The following is a 14,564-nucleotide window of genomic DNA, read 5'->3' on the forward strand; positions in this document are numbered from 1 at the left end:
AAATAAAATGTAGTGAGGCCATGTGGCACATGTAGCAGCATATCACACTTTAAAAATAAAAAAATTTAAAACATTACAAACCTGCCTCTACATCTGTCTTGTACAACTTCAAAGCAAAAGGATATACTTATAAGACATGCTATTTTTTACATAAAATAATAAGTGTATTTCTACATGTAGGCGTACAGGGTTTTAAACCTTTCAGTATCAACAAAAGTTAGATTACAAGCGTACAGTAGAAAGGACCACTGAACGATTCAATGAACTAATCTGAATGAATCTTTCCGGTGAACGGGTTCAAAATAATCGAATCACTGGAATGAATCGAACTCCCTGCCTGCCGCCGATAGTGACGCCATCAACAGGTTTGTTTGAACTCTGCAGCGTGTGTTAAAGTCGCGTTAAACGCGTTTAGATCCGCGAATCACTAGGGTATATCTATTTATACACCACAAATCTGCAACCATCAATGAAGTGACTGACAGACAGGAAGATAAGACACGTGAACGGCACGGACACCATTAGTTAATCATTTTACTTTACTAAAAAAAAAGTAATGTTGTCGACACTTTCACATTTCCCACCAAAAACGATGTTTTCTGCACGCGAGAATCGGTGTCATCGCTTTCAGGCCAACATCTTTAATAAAAGTAAATGTCAAAACTGCTTCAAAACAGTGGATTCGCACAAACTCGGCGAAGCGGATCTGTTTCAGGTGAGGATATCATTTCTTAACTTTTAATTTGTTTTTAAAGTGACATTTGTTATATTTTATTTGAAACATAGAGAATGTATTTCTGTGTCACAGTCTAAGCCTGTTCAGGTGGGCTGGCTCCTCCTGGCCCCGGAGGACACTGACTTCAGCACTTCTGGCCTCAGGAAACGGGTGATGGCTCTGGCATTTCCACAGATTCTTTCCATCAGATACAGCCTATTGATATGTAACTATGTTTTTACTGCTTCCTTAATCTTTCTTTGCCCTCTTTGCTGTAGAAATGGCAGAGAAGATATTTTGTGCTTTACGAGCATGGGCTTCTACGATACTCTCTGGATGAGATGGTGAGGTTTTACCTGTACTTCATGCCGTGTAACCTTTTTGTCACTCTCTCAAGCTTACACACGTGACGGATGCCAGACCAGAAATGTGTTTATTTTGATTCATAGTATACCGAATGCCATTTAGGGTTATCATTAATAGAGTGCTGCATTAATGATGCATGTTTGAAGGCTAACTCCCATACTGGCCTACAATAACACGTCTTCACCTTGGTTCCTCTGACATAAACCCAACAGGATTGTCTATTGACTTCTGGATTATTGCAGTGACCAACAGAAGTGTATTATTATTAAAATCTTTCCTTCTTTGTGCAATGACAGCATGACTGTTTTCATCTAGTCAGGTACATTGCCCCACGGGAGTGTAAATATGACCAAGTGCTTTGAGGTGCTTGACGTTTCATCTCAAACTGGCTTCCAGAACTGTCTGAGGTTGTGCTTCACTGACAGAGACTACTACATCCGAACAGAGAGCACAGACAGCTTCAGCATCAGTAGGTAATACACTCACTGAACTGTGGTGTGAACTTGGCCACACGTTACAGAGACTTTGTCATTAGTTGTTTTTTATCCAAATTGACATGCATTATACAACACAACCAATGTAATGGACCAAAAGAGGTGAAGTCAAGTTGATACATTTTTTGTTTGTGACAAGTGCCAGAACCTCAAGCTTCAGCTGAAATGTTCTCTGTCTTCAGTCTCAATCTCTATGTTTCTACTTGAGTGTTATAAGTCAGTAAATCTCAGCAAAGCTGATCTAATTCCTTAAGCGTGTGATAGAAGGTGTCAAGGAGTCTTGGATTAGTGTGTGCTTGTGTTTCTGTCTCTGCTGCGAACACCAGCTTTAGAACTGGCTCTTTTGGGGATGTTCAGGATTGTTCTTTTATTGCTTGTTATTCTTTGTTTCCTTGCAACTGGAGGGTTTTAGTCTAGAAGAGTGATGTCCAGAAAGCAGAAGTAAGAGACATCTGAAAGCTTGCTTGAGCTTGCGGATGAGTCTGATTTCTAGTCTGCGTCTGCCGTGTATATGAATTTGAGGTTGTTTGTTTCATTTAGGTGGCAGGAAAATCTGATTGTTTACCCCAAAGCTGCTAAATCAAATCAGAAGAAGGGGAAGGATCCAGCCCACCCACCGCAAGTGAGTCTTGTTCATATTTTATGGTATTTCATTCCATTGTGTTCTGTGACCGACAATGCCAGGATCCAATCTAATAACCATTACAGGTTATTTCCTTTGGTAAAATATGAATAAGTGAAACATTTAATGTAGTTTTCCTGTGGATTTAAAACATTTTCCTCAGTGTTTTATCCTAGAGTTTTATTTTTCTACAGTTTTTAGATGCAACAGATTTGTCTAATTTCCAGTTTGGTGCATGTTTTGCCTCCTCCTTTGTCAGTATTTAATTTGTGATCTACAGAGTTTAGTTGCACTAATCATCATTTAGTGGGATTTAGTACTATTATTCAGTGTTTTTATATATGTGACCCTGGACAACTACAAAACTTGCCGGGGTATATTTTTAGCAATTGCCATAAAAACATTGTATGGGTCAAAATGATGAATTTTTCTTTTATGCCAAAAATCGTTAGGATATTAAGTAAAGATCATGTTCCATGAAGATATTTTGTAAATCTCCTACCGTAAATATATCAAAATGTACATTTTGATTAGTAATATGCATTGCTAAGAATTCATTTGGACAAATTCAAAGGTGATTTTCTCAATATTTAGATTTTTTTGCACCCTCAGATTCCAGATTTTTTTTCTGATCCTAATAAACTAACTTATAGCTTGTGCTTTAGCTTATTTATTCATCTTTCAGATGATATATAAACCTCAATTTTGAAAAATGTACACTTAAGACTGGTTTTGTGGTCCATGGTCAGTCACACACACACACACACATATATATTGGGGTACTGCTCCTTTAAATGCCCTCCTCCACCCCTATTCTTTGCTTTAATTACATTTCTAAGTGCTGTGCCCATCTTTCTGTCCGGTTGATTTACTAATCCCTCCCTATCTCCCTTCTGCATATTCTTTCTGCTGACAACAGACCAAATTGATCTAGTGTGTGGAAATGCCATTCTGCTGTGCTGCAACAATTAACAGCATGTAAATGAAATGCAGTGTTCCTGTTTTTTGTGTCTTGGTTTTTCTGTATTTTGAGGAGCGTTAGTCAGATAGAAGTTTAGTAGAATTAACTTAAGTGATGTGGACAGGATTATTGAGCCTCCCCAAAGGGAGGGTGAAGTGTCTGCAAAGCGGGGTGCAGAGTGCAAAAGACATGTGGCCAAGGATTTCACTGACCGAGGGTTTGTGTGCAGCCTGTCAGTCTGATTTACTCACCTATATTCTCTTCCTCTCTCTTTCTCTCTCAGCAGACAACAGAAAACCTCACCTCCAGCAGCAGCAGTAGGAGTTCTGCTAAGAAAAGTTGCTCTTCTGGAAATCGTTTCACCAGCAACGTTAAAAGACAAGGCAGCATCAGTTCTAATAATAACAGGAGTGATCAAGTGTCTATCAGTGACAATGCTGGCACTATTACTAGCAGTGCCACTAACGGCGGTAGCATAAGTGTCGTCAGTAGAACTGAAGGAGCAACCAAAAATGACAGGAGAGGTAGCGTGGTGAGCAGGGTGGAGGAGGTCTCGTTGCTTTCCTCAGAGAAGGAGCTGGAGGAGGAGTCACTCAGTAGTGGAGTCGGGGTTCCTTCCAGCAGTGGCAATGCTTCATCTCTCAATACCATGCTTAGGTCCTCTCTCTCTTCATCGCTCAGTCAGTCCTCGGGCTGCTCCGACACAGACGGTATGACCTCAGAGTGGCCTTTGTGTGTGGACTTGTCTTAAACTGGATGCACTTGTTTATGGTTTGTACTGGTTACTGATTTGTCAGCTCAAGAACTAAAGGAAGGTAGTAGCTAAAACCATTTCAAATTAAAATTCTGTCATTATTTACTCATTCTCAACCTGTAAACCTTGTGATCAGATCATTCTTTTGAGTCATATTTTTAATGCATCTGTCGATCAGGTTTAAAAAAAAACTTTTCACATGAATCTTTTATAAATTTAACATCTGATGACTTCTGTTTGGAGGACTGGAATGGCAGATTTCAGTCTGTTTTTCAGCCAAAGCTATCTTCATACAGATCTTTGGGCCACTTTAATGGCGACCATAAAACTCGGAGGATCTAATATTTATTCATTGTTTTTGCAAAGACCTTGGTCGGGGAGGGTTGCACAGTATTTCAGTTTGGACAGGGATGAAAATAAGGCTATGAGAGTTAGAAGTTTAACAACAACATGGCAATTGTTGAGCTGACCAAAGTCAAGGAGTTTCTAATGAAATGTGAAAGTTTTGAGCTTTAAAAATTCACTGTAGCATTTGCTCTGACCAAGGTCTGTTGTTTAGAAGTTCTTGTTTCCATGAAAGAAAGTCGTAAGAGGTAATGAGAAAATGATGCCAGAACTAAATATTTGTTTGAAGTGTCAATCTATGTTTTCTTATGTGCTATTGCATATACTTTCACCAGGTATGACAAATATATTTACTGCTTTAGTTTTATTTATTTTTTCATAGCCCATTTGGCTAAGAATGGGAAGTAAAGCATTTGCTTTGCTTTTATTTGCTCTCTCAGGTACTAAGAATCGATTGGGCACTGAAAGCGGCTATTCCTCTCTGGAGAAGACAAGTCCTTGTGTGGTGGATGCACAAGCACACACTGACTCCAGGTGTGACTGTGAAACTGTTTCTTCGTCTGCCTTACACCCTTGTAGGTTTCCTACCCCAATGTCCCTTTGCCCCTCCCCCTTCCCTCCACCAATCAATCACAGTTCACATGGGGCAGGTGTGGGAGATCCTGAAGATATGGTAGGTTGTTCTTTGGAGAGAAGTTTGGAGTCCACTGGGGAGAGGCAATCACACACATCCATGACACACACACTCAGACATGAAGCATATCAAGCACCCGGCTCAATAAGAAAAGTATGCCGGAAATTTGGAAATAGGCACAGGTAAGACAGGTTCTTTTTGTTCCTGATTCCCTCATTGCATCAATTGTAGAGTTGTTTTATGTATAATGTTTATGGATCCCTCTAGTGTTCGTCATGTTAAAAGCACTCTTCTGTGTTTATCTTTCAGGAGACTACATCCCATCTCCATCAGTCATTAAATAAAATCGGGCTGCTTCCATTTGCCATTTTAGTCCAAATATATTCATGCTACATTTGTCAATGGTATAATGTCTTTAAGTGTTAATGTTTGGCAGCACTGCACTGATGCTCCTCAAAGATTCTTTTAAATTATTCTCAACAAACAGTTTTGTAGATAATTTAATTACATGCATAGCGAATTTCAAATGGCCTGTATTGTATATTACACTGTTTCTGTCTTACCCATTCCTATCTCTTTTTTTCAATATTTGGGTTCAGAACTTTTTTTCTTCAAAAACTTGATAAAGTTGATATCCAAGAATGTCTTATATGTTTGCATGTTTGTTTCTAGGAGATCTCGGAAAGCTGATCAACAGGAGGGTTCATTTCTGAATACTGAGTTCCCCCCCTCAACCGTCACTACCTCTTCAACTAAACAAAATGATCATAAGACAACTGTCATTACATCTCAGGTGAAAACACATGCTGGATTAATGGAACCAAGTTCAACAATGTTTAAAAGTCTGTGCTTGATAGGACTTTTTTTTTTTTTAATGCTTTTGAAAGATTTTCAATTTGTTATCAATGCTGAAAACGTTTTTGCTGCTAAATGTTTTTGTGGAAAGGAGAGCATTTATTTGAATCAATTTAATGCATCCATGCTGAATAAAAGTATGAAAAAAATCTTAATGATACCAAATATTTGAGAGGTTGTGTATAAGGATTTTTACTGATACATGTTAAAATGACTTTTAGTAGTTTAATATAATACACTTGTACGTGCATTCTTCTCTGATTCTGTTACTTTGCTGTTTTGGTCCTTAGCAGGATTCCGTCCCTAAAGATATTCCTGATCACTTGCAACATTTCACGTCATGTAGTCTCCGTTCGCTGGATCGCAGACCGCTTGATCCTACACCCACAGTAAATATGACCAATACCAATCAGATCGATCCGAATATGTATTTTTATTATGGCTGTGAAATGACAAATTTTAATCCAATTAATTATGAGATGTAATTAAAATTGGTCGTTCATATGTGATATGACATTGCTAATTCTCTTTTCTTTTCAGCCTGACCTCCTTAATTTCAAAAAGGGATGGATGTCTAGATTGGGAGAAGATGGAAAGGTGATTTTGAGTGGTATTTGAATGACATCAGTCTATTTGTTCATGATCTTCTAGTGTGTGAATTTGTCTGATGTTCTTGGTTTGTAGTGGCAGAAACACTGGTTTGTTCTTACTGACCAGACATTGAGATTCTATCGTGACTCCGCAGCAGAAGAGGTAAAGTGATTTGTGATGTTCAGTCTATAAAAAATCATTATCATAACTGATTTGCCATTTTCAGTAAAGAGGTCTTTGTTTTTTATGTCTTAGGCAGCTGATGTGGATGGTGAGATCAACTTGTCTACTTGTTACGATGTCACAGATTACGCTGCTGAGAGGAACTATGGCTTTCAGATTCATGTGAGTGTATATTAGCTAAACTTTGCGTATTTATGTATTCGTCTGTTGCATTTAATTTTTTCATCAATCTTTTCATACAGACAAAGGATGGAGTCTTCACCCTCTGTGCAATGACTTATGGGATACGACGCAACTGGGTCCAGGCAGTAATGAAAAACATTCGTCCCAGCATTGCCCCTGATGTAACATGGTACAACATCAAAGCTAAATGCCATTCCCCAAAAATTGTATATTATATTTTAAAATATTTTATATTTATCCTCTACACATATTTTGTACATGGATATCACACCCTATATTGCTAGATTTTTCTTACAAAACAGCATCACATGTTAGTGGGTTGACTCTTTCACTCTGCCTTTTTTCTTTTTCCCCATGCTATGCAAGGAAAAGTCCTGCTATAAAATCGAGGTTTGAATGTGTTTTCATGACCATGAGTGCATGGTAAAACACACACAGCTACAAAATCAGAAAAATAATTTTAATAACTTAATCATAGCCAGTTCTTTTCTTCCCATAGTTCAATTCCTCAAAAGCTGCCAATGACTTGTGCACATGCTCGTACAAGCTCCTGCCAGTGCAGTACAGTTCCCCAGGAGGCAGAGCAAAGGAGTCGCATCTGTGAGCGCTGTAGAGAGGGGCGTTACAAAACCTTTGATTGGGCAGAATTAAGTTGCAAACAGCACAAGGAGGAGTTGTCAGATGATCTGTCTGGAAGGCAGTGGAACCTTAACAATGAATGCTCCGTGCCTCCTGTACCTGCATCATCCACTGAAGAGCAGATCACACATTCTGCTCCTGAGGCATCAAAGAATGAATATCTTCAGAAAAGAAGAATATCACAGGAGCAAAGCTTGAATATCATGTCCACTGATATGCCATCGCACTTATCACTTATTGCAGTGTCCACTCACACCTCCTCAGAATCAATTAGCCCTGGCAGCTTAGAGGTTGATGCCGGGACAGTACATGTCCACCATGACAGCCCTGGTGAACTACTGGAAGCTAAACCCAAAAAAGAAGAGCAGGTAGCGTAACAAGCACATATGGTTGTGGTATTTGGTTGTCCACATACTTTATTCCCACTAACTGTTTACATATAATTTGTCATGGTTGTAAACAAAGTCTCGCAATTCATTACAGGTTGATCGCTCCACATCTCCATTACCAGTCACCACCTCTTCATCCTCCGCGCAGACGGAATGGCAGTGGGATGTGGAGCTTCAGAGCCTGCGAAGAGAGTTGAAGGCTGAGCACGAGAGGAATCAAACTCAAGAAAGGGAGTTTAGACTTAGTGAAGCCAGACTCCAAGCTGAGCTCAACAACAGCCGGGAATGTCTTCAGAGGGCAGAGTTAAAGATTCAAGAGGCAGAAGCTCTTCTGAAGGAGCGCGAGGAGGTGCTGGAGAATCTGCGTGGACGGTTGGAGGAGGTAACCGGTTATCTTAAAGCAACTGAAGAAGCGCAAGCCTTAAAAGAGGTCCGGCTACAGAGGCACCTGCGCCTCCTGCAAGAGAGCCAGGAAAGAGAAAGGAGGAGCTTCAGTGACAGCCTCGACCAATCAGAACAACGATCGAAGGAACTAGAGGAGCATCTGATGCAGAAAGAGGCTGAGCTGCAGAAAAAGCCATCAGGAGACATTACTGATGAACTTCTGCGAAGGTGCCAGGAGTTACAAAACCAGCTGGAAGAGTCAGACAGTGAGGTCTGTCGTCTGCAGGCACGCCTCCAAACCGAAGAGACTCTTTATTATGACATGGAGCATGATTATGAAAGAGCTTGTGAGGAAATCCAGAGTTTGCGAGGTGCTCTGCTGGACTGTGAGAGGGTCAGTGTGGAGCGCTTTCAAACCCAGCTGGTGCAGCAACAGCGAGAGTTAGACGGGAAGGAACAAGAACTTCAGGAAGTGCTTCTTAAGATGGCCATTCTGGGCAGTAGTCTAGAAGAGACTGAACAAAGACTCAAGGAAGCTCAAACCCATTCTTCTGAAGGTAATGTTCTTTGTGAGACGTTGACTGAGCCACAGCAATGCAGACAGAAAGCACAGAGTGATTTGGAAATGCAACCTACTACTCAGGGAGAAGAGTCACATAGAGTGATCTCTGTGATCCAGGCACTAGAGCGCAAGTTATGTGACACCGAAGAGCGACTCCTGGAGCTTACCATGCATCTTCAGCAACAGCAACAACCCAACACTGGACTGCATGCACGTCTTTCTGTGGATTCCCAGCCGAGTTTTACTGGAGCTTTGCATAGCCTGGAGGGAACAGCTTTCGACAGAAACTCAGACAAAACTAAACTCACCATTTATGATGATGTAAAAACTGGAGGCCAGAGGATGGTTGGCAAGAGTTCAGGGAGAAATCAAACTCTAGAGATGGCCAGCAGAGTTTTGTCACTGGAGGCACTGATTATCCAAAGGATTGCCTCTGCACTTGAGCATCCCAGCTCAAAGTTGCTTAATCGATTGTCAGAGGTACATGTCCACATGCTTAGGATGGCTCAAGGAGGCAATAATGATGGGCCTGTGGAAACTAGATACTCTCAGATCTTCTTGGACCCTCTCGAACAAGATCTGGTAGACAATACGCTGAGTGAAAGTGCAATCCATAGACTTTGTGAAAGAGCAGAGATGACATACCTCATACACACTCTCTGTACTTATCCCTCGCAGGAGCCAAAGGAATCTGAACTTTTTTATGACTTACCATGGCCAGAGTGTTCCTCATCTAGAACCAAAATGGAAAACTGTTCGAACCAGGGGTCCAGACTTGCTGACATTAGCCCACCAGAACTTGCACCTTACAGTGAACAAACGGATGACAAACTTGTGACAGATCTTCTCATTGAGGGCTCTGAGGTACAGCTTGCTTGCAGAAAGAGTCTGGTGGTAGAGCTTCGTGTTCAGGCCCAGTCTCTGCAGAACCTTTCAACACAGCTACAGTCTAATGTTAGAGAGGCCGACTTTTCTGGTGATCTACCCTCAGCCATCCTACGGGCTGCAACGTGTCAGGCCACTTTAGCATACGTGGCCTGTCGTCTCCGTTCGGCCCTGCAGCAGGAGATGAGTGCCCTACGCAAGCAGAGAGAGCAGGCTGAGTGTGAGTGTCGTGCCGTGTGTCGTAGTATGGAGGCTATGTTCCAGGAACAGACAGAGCATTATGAAGAGAAGCTGCGTGAGGAGCGTGTTGTTGTCAAAAAGGCAGAACAGGAGCGTGTTTCAGCAGAGAACAATGCTCAACTGAGGGAAGAAGCAGATAAATTGCAGTTGGAGTTTGAGGAGAAGCTCCAGGAGCTCCAGAAGATCCATGAAGAGGAGATGAGCCGTCTCCATGAATACCACATTCAAAACCTGTCAAAAACAAAAGCTGCAACCCCTTCAGAACTAGAGGAGGGTAAAGAGACTGAGCAGGTTTCTGTGACTGATCTGCAAGACCGAATCCGAGAGCTTGAGACTGAGATTGCTTGCTTGAGGGATTTGAGCAACCAGGATGTCAAGGCCTTCCACCTTGACCTGGAAACCATCAAGGTATGCACAGCTTTCATGTTAAAGCATGAGATTAATATGCAATTATTGACTTTTATACAACTTTTGTGTCTTAGGCTACGTATGAGCATGGATTCAGCATTATGGAGGACAGCCACCAGCGAGTGATTGAGGAGATGCAGAGGCAGCATCAGAGAGAGGTGGAGAGACTGACAGAGGAGAGAGAAAGAGTACTGCAGGAAGAGACTAATGCCACCATTGCAGGTGCTACTCTCAACAAAAGCTACCATTCATTCAGATCAAACAGTACAGCACAGCAGACCATATAAGTACGTTTGGGCTACAGAAAAGACTATAGTAGAGTACATGGCACAATTCACTAAACTGAACACAATTAAAGACATAGTTAATATAATTTTTTATTATTACAAATCTTTAAGAGGTGCATTCCTGCTCTATTGTAATGGTATAATAGTGAGTGGCATACAAGGTCAGCTGTGGTTACCATAACATTTTATTGTGAGAAAAAGAGTGGCTACTACTACTACTTTTGAGTTCCTTGTAAGAAGTCAATCAGGTCTGAAATTCATGAGGTTAAGTAAATCAGCATTTCTCAATTCCAGTCCCTCGCGACCCCCTGCTCTGCACGTTTTGTATGTCTCTCTGTTAACACACATGATTCAGATTATCGGCTCATAAAAAGTGAACTCCATGCATGAACTGTGTGTTCCCACTGACATGGTCCCTGCACAGTGTTCATATCCCTACTCCCTGAGCAGGGAAGTCGGTTGGAAGTTTGCCTCACTTCGGAACATTCATTCACGGAGTTGTGCTGCACAACGTCTTCACACTCAGACAAGTGTTGCTTCCGTCAGCCAAAATTATGACTAAATATCGTCGTCAACGAAACCTTTATCACATGACAAAAACAAGAGGAGATGCAACGTAAATTCTGGTCATGTGACGATGACTATAATTAAATGTATAATGCAATATTGTTGACGAATAAAAACAAGACTAGATGTGGTTTACAAAAATAAAAACAATGCTTAAATGTCTCTTCATTTTCATTGACCAAAATGAAACTAATCTAAATTTAATAACGTTATTTCGTCTGGTTTAGTCCTGTTATTATTATTTTGCAGTATTTCTATTTTCTGTGTCTCACTTGAAGGGCTGCATCAGGTCGCACTGCGCAGACGCAGGCAACATCAATTCCTCAAGCCCCACTCGTGGCGTTATTTAGAAGATGTTTGGTTGGTAAAATAAATGTAGATTCAAATCAGAGAGTCTTGCATGTCTTGAATGGATGCATTGTTGAGTCTATAAGGTAACAATAATATAATAAGATAACCTTGTTTGAAATGGGTTTAGCTTAAATAAAATTTGGGTTCTGTCTATACTACTAGGCATGTGTACTATATTGACTGGGTTAAATAGAATGGCATTACTAAAAAGAGACTAAAATACAATTTTCATTGACTAAAACTAGACTAAAATGTTTTCAGTGTTCGTCGACTAAAACTAGACTAAAATGTTTTCAGTGTTCGTCGACTAAAACTAGACCAGACTAAAAAGAGTATGAACATGACTAAAACTTATAAAAACTAAAATGACAGCTTCACACAAAGACTAGACTAAAACTAAAATTAAAACAGGTCATTGAAAACAACACTAGACATCATATACATCTGTAAATAAATACTGTCTCGTGCACTTGCGTTCAAATAGAACAAACTTAAGTGAAACATACAAAATGTTCAGAGCAGGGGGGCACGAGGACTGGAATTGAGAACCGCTGGAATAAATGACAATTTTATTTTAAAGTAAACTGTCCTTTTAAGCATTCATGCACAACACAAATAAAGTGCAGAAACATGAATTAGAAAACTATACAAAGCTAAATACATGGGGTTTGTTCTAAATTTGTGCTACTCTTGTATTCATGCTTAGAAATACAAATGGTAGTTCTGTCTGTTTTTTTAAATATTATTTGTTGTTTTCCAGCCATTGAGGCTATGAGGAAAGCTCACAAAGCTGAAATGGACAAGACACAGAAAGCCCTGCAAAACGGAGCTGGTGTGGACATCCGCCAGCTTCATGCACAATACAGGTACGTGTGTGATGTCTGTCATTAATCTGAGAACTGTCAGCCACACCATCAAAAATCAGTTTATGGTTGCACTGCAGTACTGTATATTAACCATATGCCTCTCTGTGTATCTTCTGCAGTGAGGAGCTTGAAACATTGCACAGGGAGCTGGAGGTGTTGTCAGAGCAGTATTCTCAGAAATGCTTGGAGAATACTCATTTGAATCGGACTGTAGAAACAGAAAGGGAAGCATTGAGTACAACACAGAGAGAGAACCAGGAGCTTCGCATTCACAACCAGGTACATCCACATGCACACTAAAAATGTGCATATTCACACAGCCATTGCTTTACTGCTTACCTTACATATGTATCACACATGGCCACATATGTTTCTAAGGAATTAAATGAGCTTTTGGCTGCTGAATTATCCCTGATGCATTCACACATGAATGGGGAGGTGAAGCATTCCCAGTCTTCTCAGGAGAAAGACATGTATCAGCTGGAGGTAAAACTTGACACCCTTTCATATGGCAAAGTCCCCAAATTTGACTTGTGCTAATAAAATTAGCAGGGAATGGTTGACTGAACACAGATTGAAGTTATCTGCACTCTGGGTTCAGTACATTTAATTGGCTTCCACAAAAGAAGTCTTCGTGGGTTTACATGTGTAAAAACAGATGTGCTCTGTCTCATTCTTCGATGATGTAGGTAAATCTCAGAGTAAAGGATTCTGAGATTAAGTGTCTGAAACAGGAGATCAACTCACTTAAATTGGAACTGCAGGCAGGAAATACGGTAACACCTTTTTCAGTTAAAACAAATCAATAGTTTAAGGCATTGATACTAGGAATGGGCATGAGTAATTTTGTAGTCAGTTAATACAAAAACAAAAATCTATTATTATAAATAAATAAAAATTGTATGAGATGATTGCTTTATTTAGTTTTATTCAAAAATGTTAACCACAATCATTCCCAAATAAGCCAATTCAATCAGTGCTTACACAGAGAATATAGTCCCACTGCAAAGATTTTGTCCCTTTTTTCATTTTTTTTTTTCTTTTTTTTTTTTTTTTTTTTTTTTTTTTAGTATTTTAAAGAGCAAGAATCTGAGCCGGGTGCTTCAGAAGTCAAAACTAAAAGTGACTTTGCTAAACTGAGGATGGTGGCAGCCGGACAGCAGAGCTTAAAATCTGGTAAGCAAACCTACAAGAACAGACATGTTAATGTGAAGGCAAAAGCACAAGGATGCACTTATTCACAATTTGTAAATGTCTGTTGCAGATCTGGTGAAATCCAGGAGCAACCCAGACTTCCTGAAGGACCATGCTATACTTCCACAGCACGACAGATCCAAGGTGGGATCATCTGTACCATTACATGGTACAAAGTACTAATGCTCCCAAAATTTAAGCTTTCTCACCTATCTCTCATTTTAATTCTCAGAGTCTTAAAGATGGACTCACTGTTCTGGAGAGGATGAAGCTTTTTGAAATATCTAGCACCCAATAGATTAAATTGTGTGTGTGTGTGTGTGTCTGTATGAGAGAGGGAGAGAAAAAGAAGCATTTTAATGTCTTATGTGGGGTAAATTATTTAATTGTATACCTTTATAACACAGTGAATTATAACTATACCTTTAGTCACAGGTGTGTTTGTGTGTGTACGTCATTCATTTAAATTTTTGCTTCGTTACTACTTTAGACAGTAAATGTTTTTTTATGAGGTTGTCTCTCTAAATCTTAATTAAACTGTCTTTGTTTTTATTTACATGTTTATGCCTGATTGAGCGTCATTCGATTTGCTTCATCTCTAATTATAAATAAAGTAAAGCCTTTCTTATCTTTAACTCTTGTTCGTGTAACTTTTCAACCCATATGTGCAGATATGAAATACTGCAAAGGATAAGCAATTCTTATTCTTTAATATCAGATTATTATTTTTTTTTATCTTTTAAGGCATCTGATAAACAGTCCTCATAATGTAAATGACACTTTATCTTCCTTTACCAAGCTGACTTTTTTGTTTTTAGCGAGGGTAAAGGTGAACTATTCATAGCACATATAAAATCTCATTTAGTATGTAACACGAAAGTGCTACGTCGCGATTGCGTCAAACTAAAATCAACGTGATGACTCTTGGCTGCTACAAATCTCTGTAATGCCTTTTTAACCAGTAGATGTCGAGCTTCGCTTTGAAACCTGTCGCTCTAATTCGTTACAAGGATGTCAGGGCAAAGAGACTTTACTTGGGTTAAATCTAGATGGCAAACAGCAAAAACTACTGGGCATGTGCACATCAAT

At 39.9% G+C, this 14,564-nt stretch overlaps 1 protein-coding gene across 3 annotated transcripts; it reads left to right on the forward strand.

Annotated features, from left to right (window-relative positions):
- The first annotated feature begins 348 nt into the window (after nucleotides 1-348).
- On the forward strand, nucleotides 349-14,103 carry LOC113043496 (myosin phosphatase Rho-interacting protein-like). Of its 3 annotated transcripts, none has more exons than XM_026202927.1 (23): nucleotides 349-715; nucleotides 809-886; nucleotides 994-1,059; nucleotides 1,397-1,554; nucleotides 2,116-2,197; nucleotides 3,442-3,868; nucleotides 4,698-4,791; nucleotides 5,564-5,684; nucleotides 6,037-6,135; nucleotides 6,287-6,343; nucleotides 6,431-6,499; nucleotides 6,593-6,682; nucleotides 6,763-6,872; nucleotides 7,203-7,710; nucleotides 7,826-10,210; nucleotides 10,285-10,432; nucleotides 12,176-12,281; nucleotides 12,401-12,560; nucleotides 12,660-12,767; nucleotides 12,971-13,057; nucleotides 13,352-13,457; nucleotides 13,546-13,619; nucleotides 13,708-14,103. In XM_026202927.1, the coding sequence occupies exons 1-23, from the start codon at nucleotides 557-559 to the stop codon at nucleotides 13,771-13,773; spliced, it is 5,358 nt and encodes a 1,785-aa protein (XP_026058712.1). In that variant the 5' UTR covers nucleotides 349-556; the 3' UTR covers nucleotides 13,774-14,103. The 3 variants fall into 3 exon arrangements, with proteins under 3 accessions (XP_026058712.1, XP_026058721.1, XP_026058728.1); XM_026202936.1 differs by having other exon boundaries at nucleotides 6,040-6,135; XM_026202943.1 differs by having other exon boundaries at nucleotides 3,445-3,868.
- Nucleotides 14,104-14,564: the final 461 nt, after the last annotated feature.

The sequence above is a fragment of the Carassius auratus genome, chromosome 3, assembly GCF_003368295.1.
Source record: "Carassius auratus strain Wakin chromosome 3, ASM336829v1, whole genome shotgun sequence".
In the NCBI taxonomy this organism is placed as follows: domain Eukaryota; kingdom Metazoa; phylum Chordata; class Actinopteri; order Cypriniformes; family Cyprinidae; genus Carassius; species Carassius auratus.

Bases quoted from the DNA above. Each gene is read 5' to 3' on its own strand.
- LOC113043496 (XM_026202927.1), top strand. From the start codon at position 557: ATGTTGTCGACACTTTCACATTTCCCACCAAAAACGATGTTTTCTGCA. The intron at 6,344-6,430 runs GTGATTTTGAGT...CTTGGTTTGTAG, and splicing joins GATTGGGAGAAGATGGAAAG to TGGCAGAAACACTGGTTTGT. The intron at 12,282-12,400 runs GTACGTGTGTGA...TATCTTCTGCAG, and splicing joins CAGCTTCATGCACAATACAG to TGAGGAGCTTGAAACATTGC.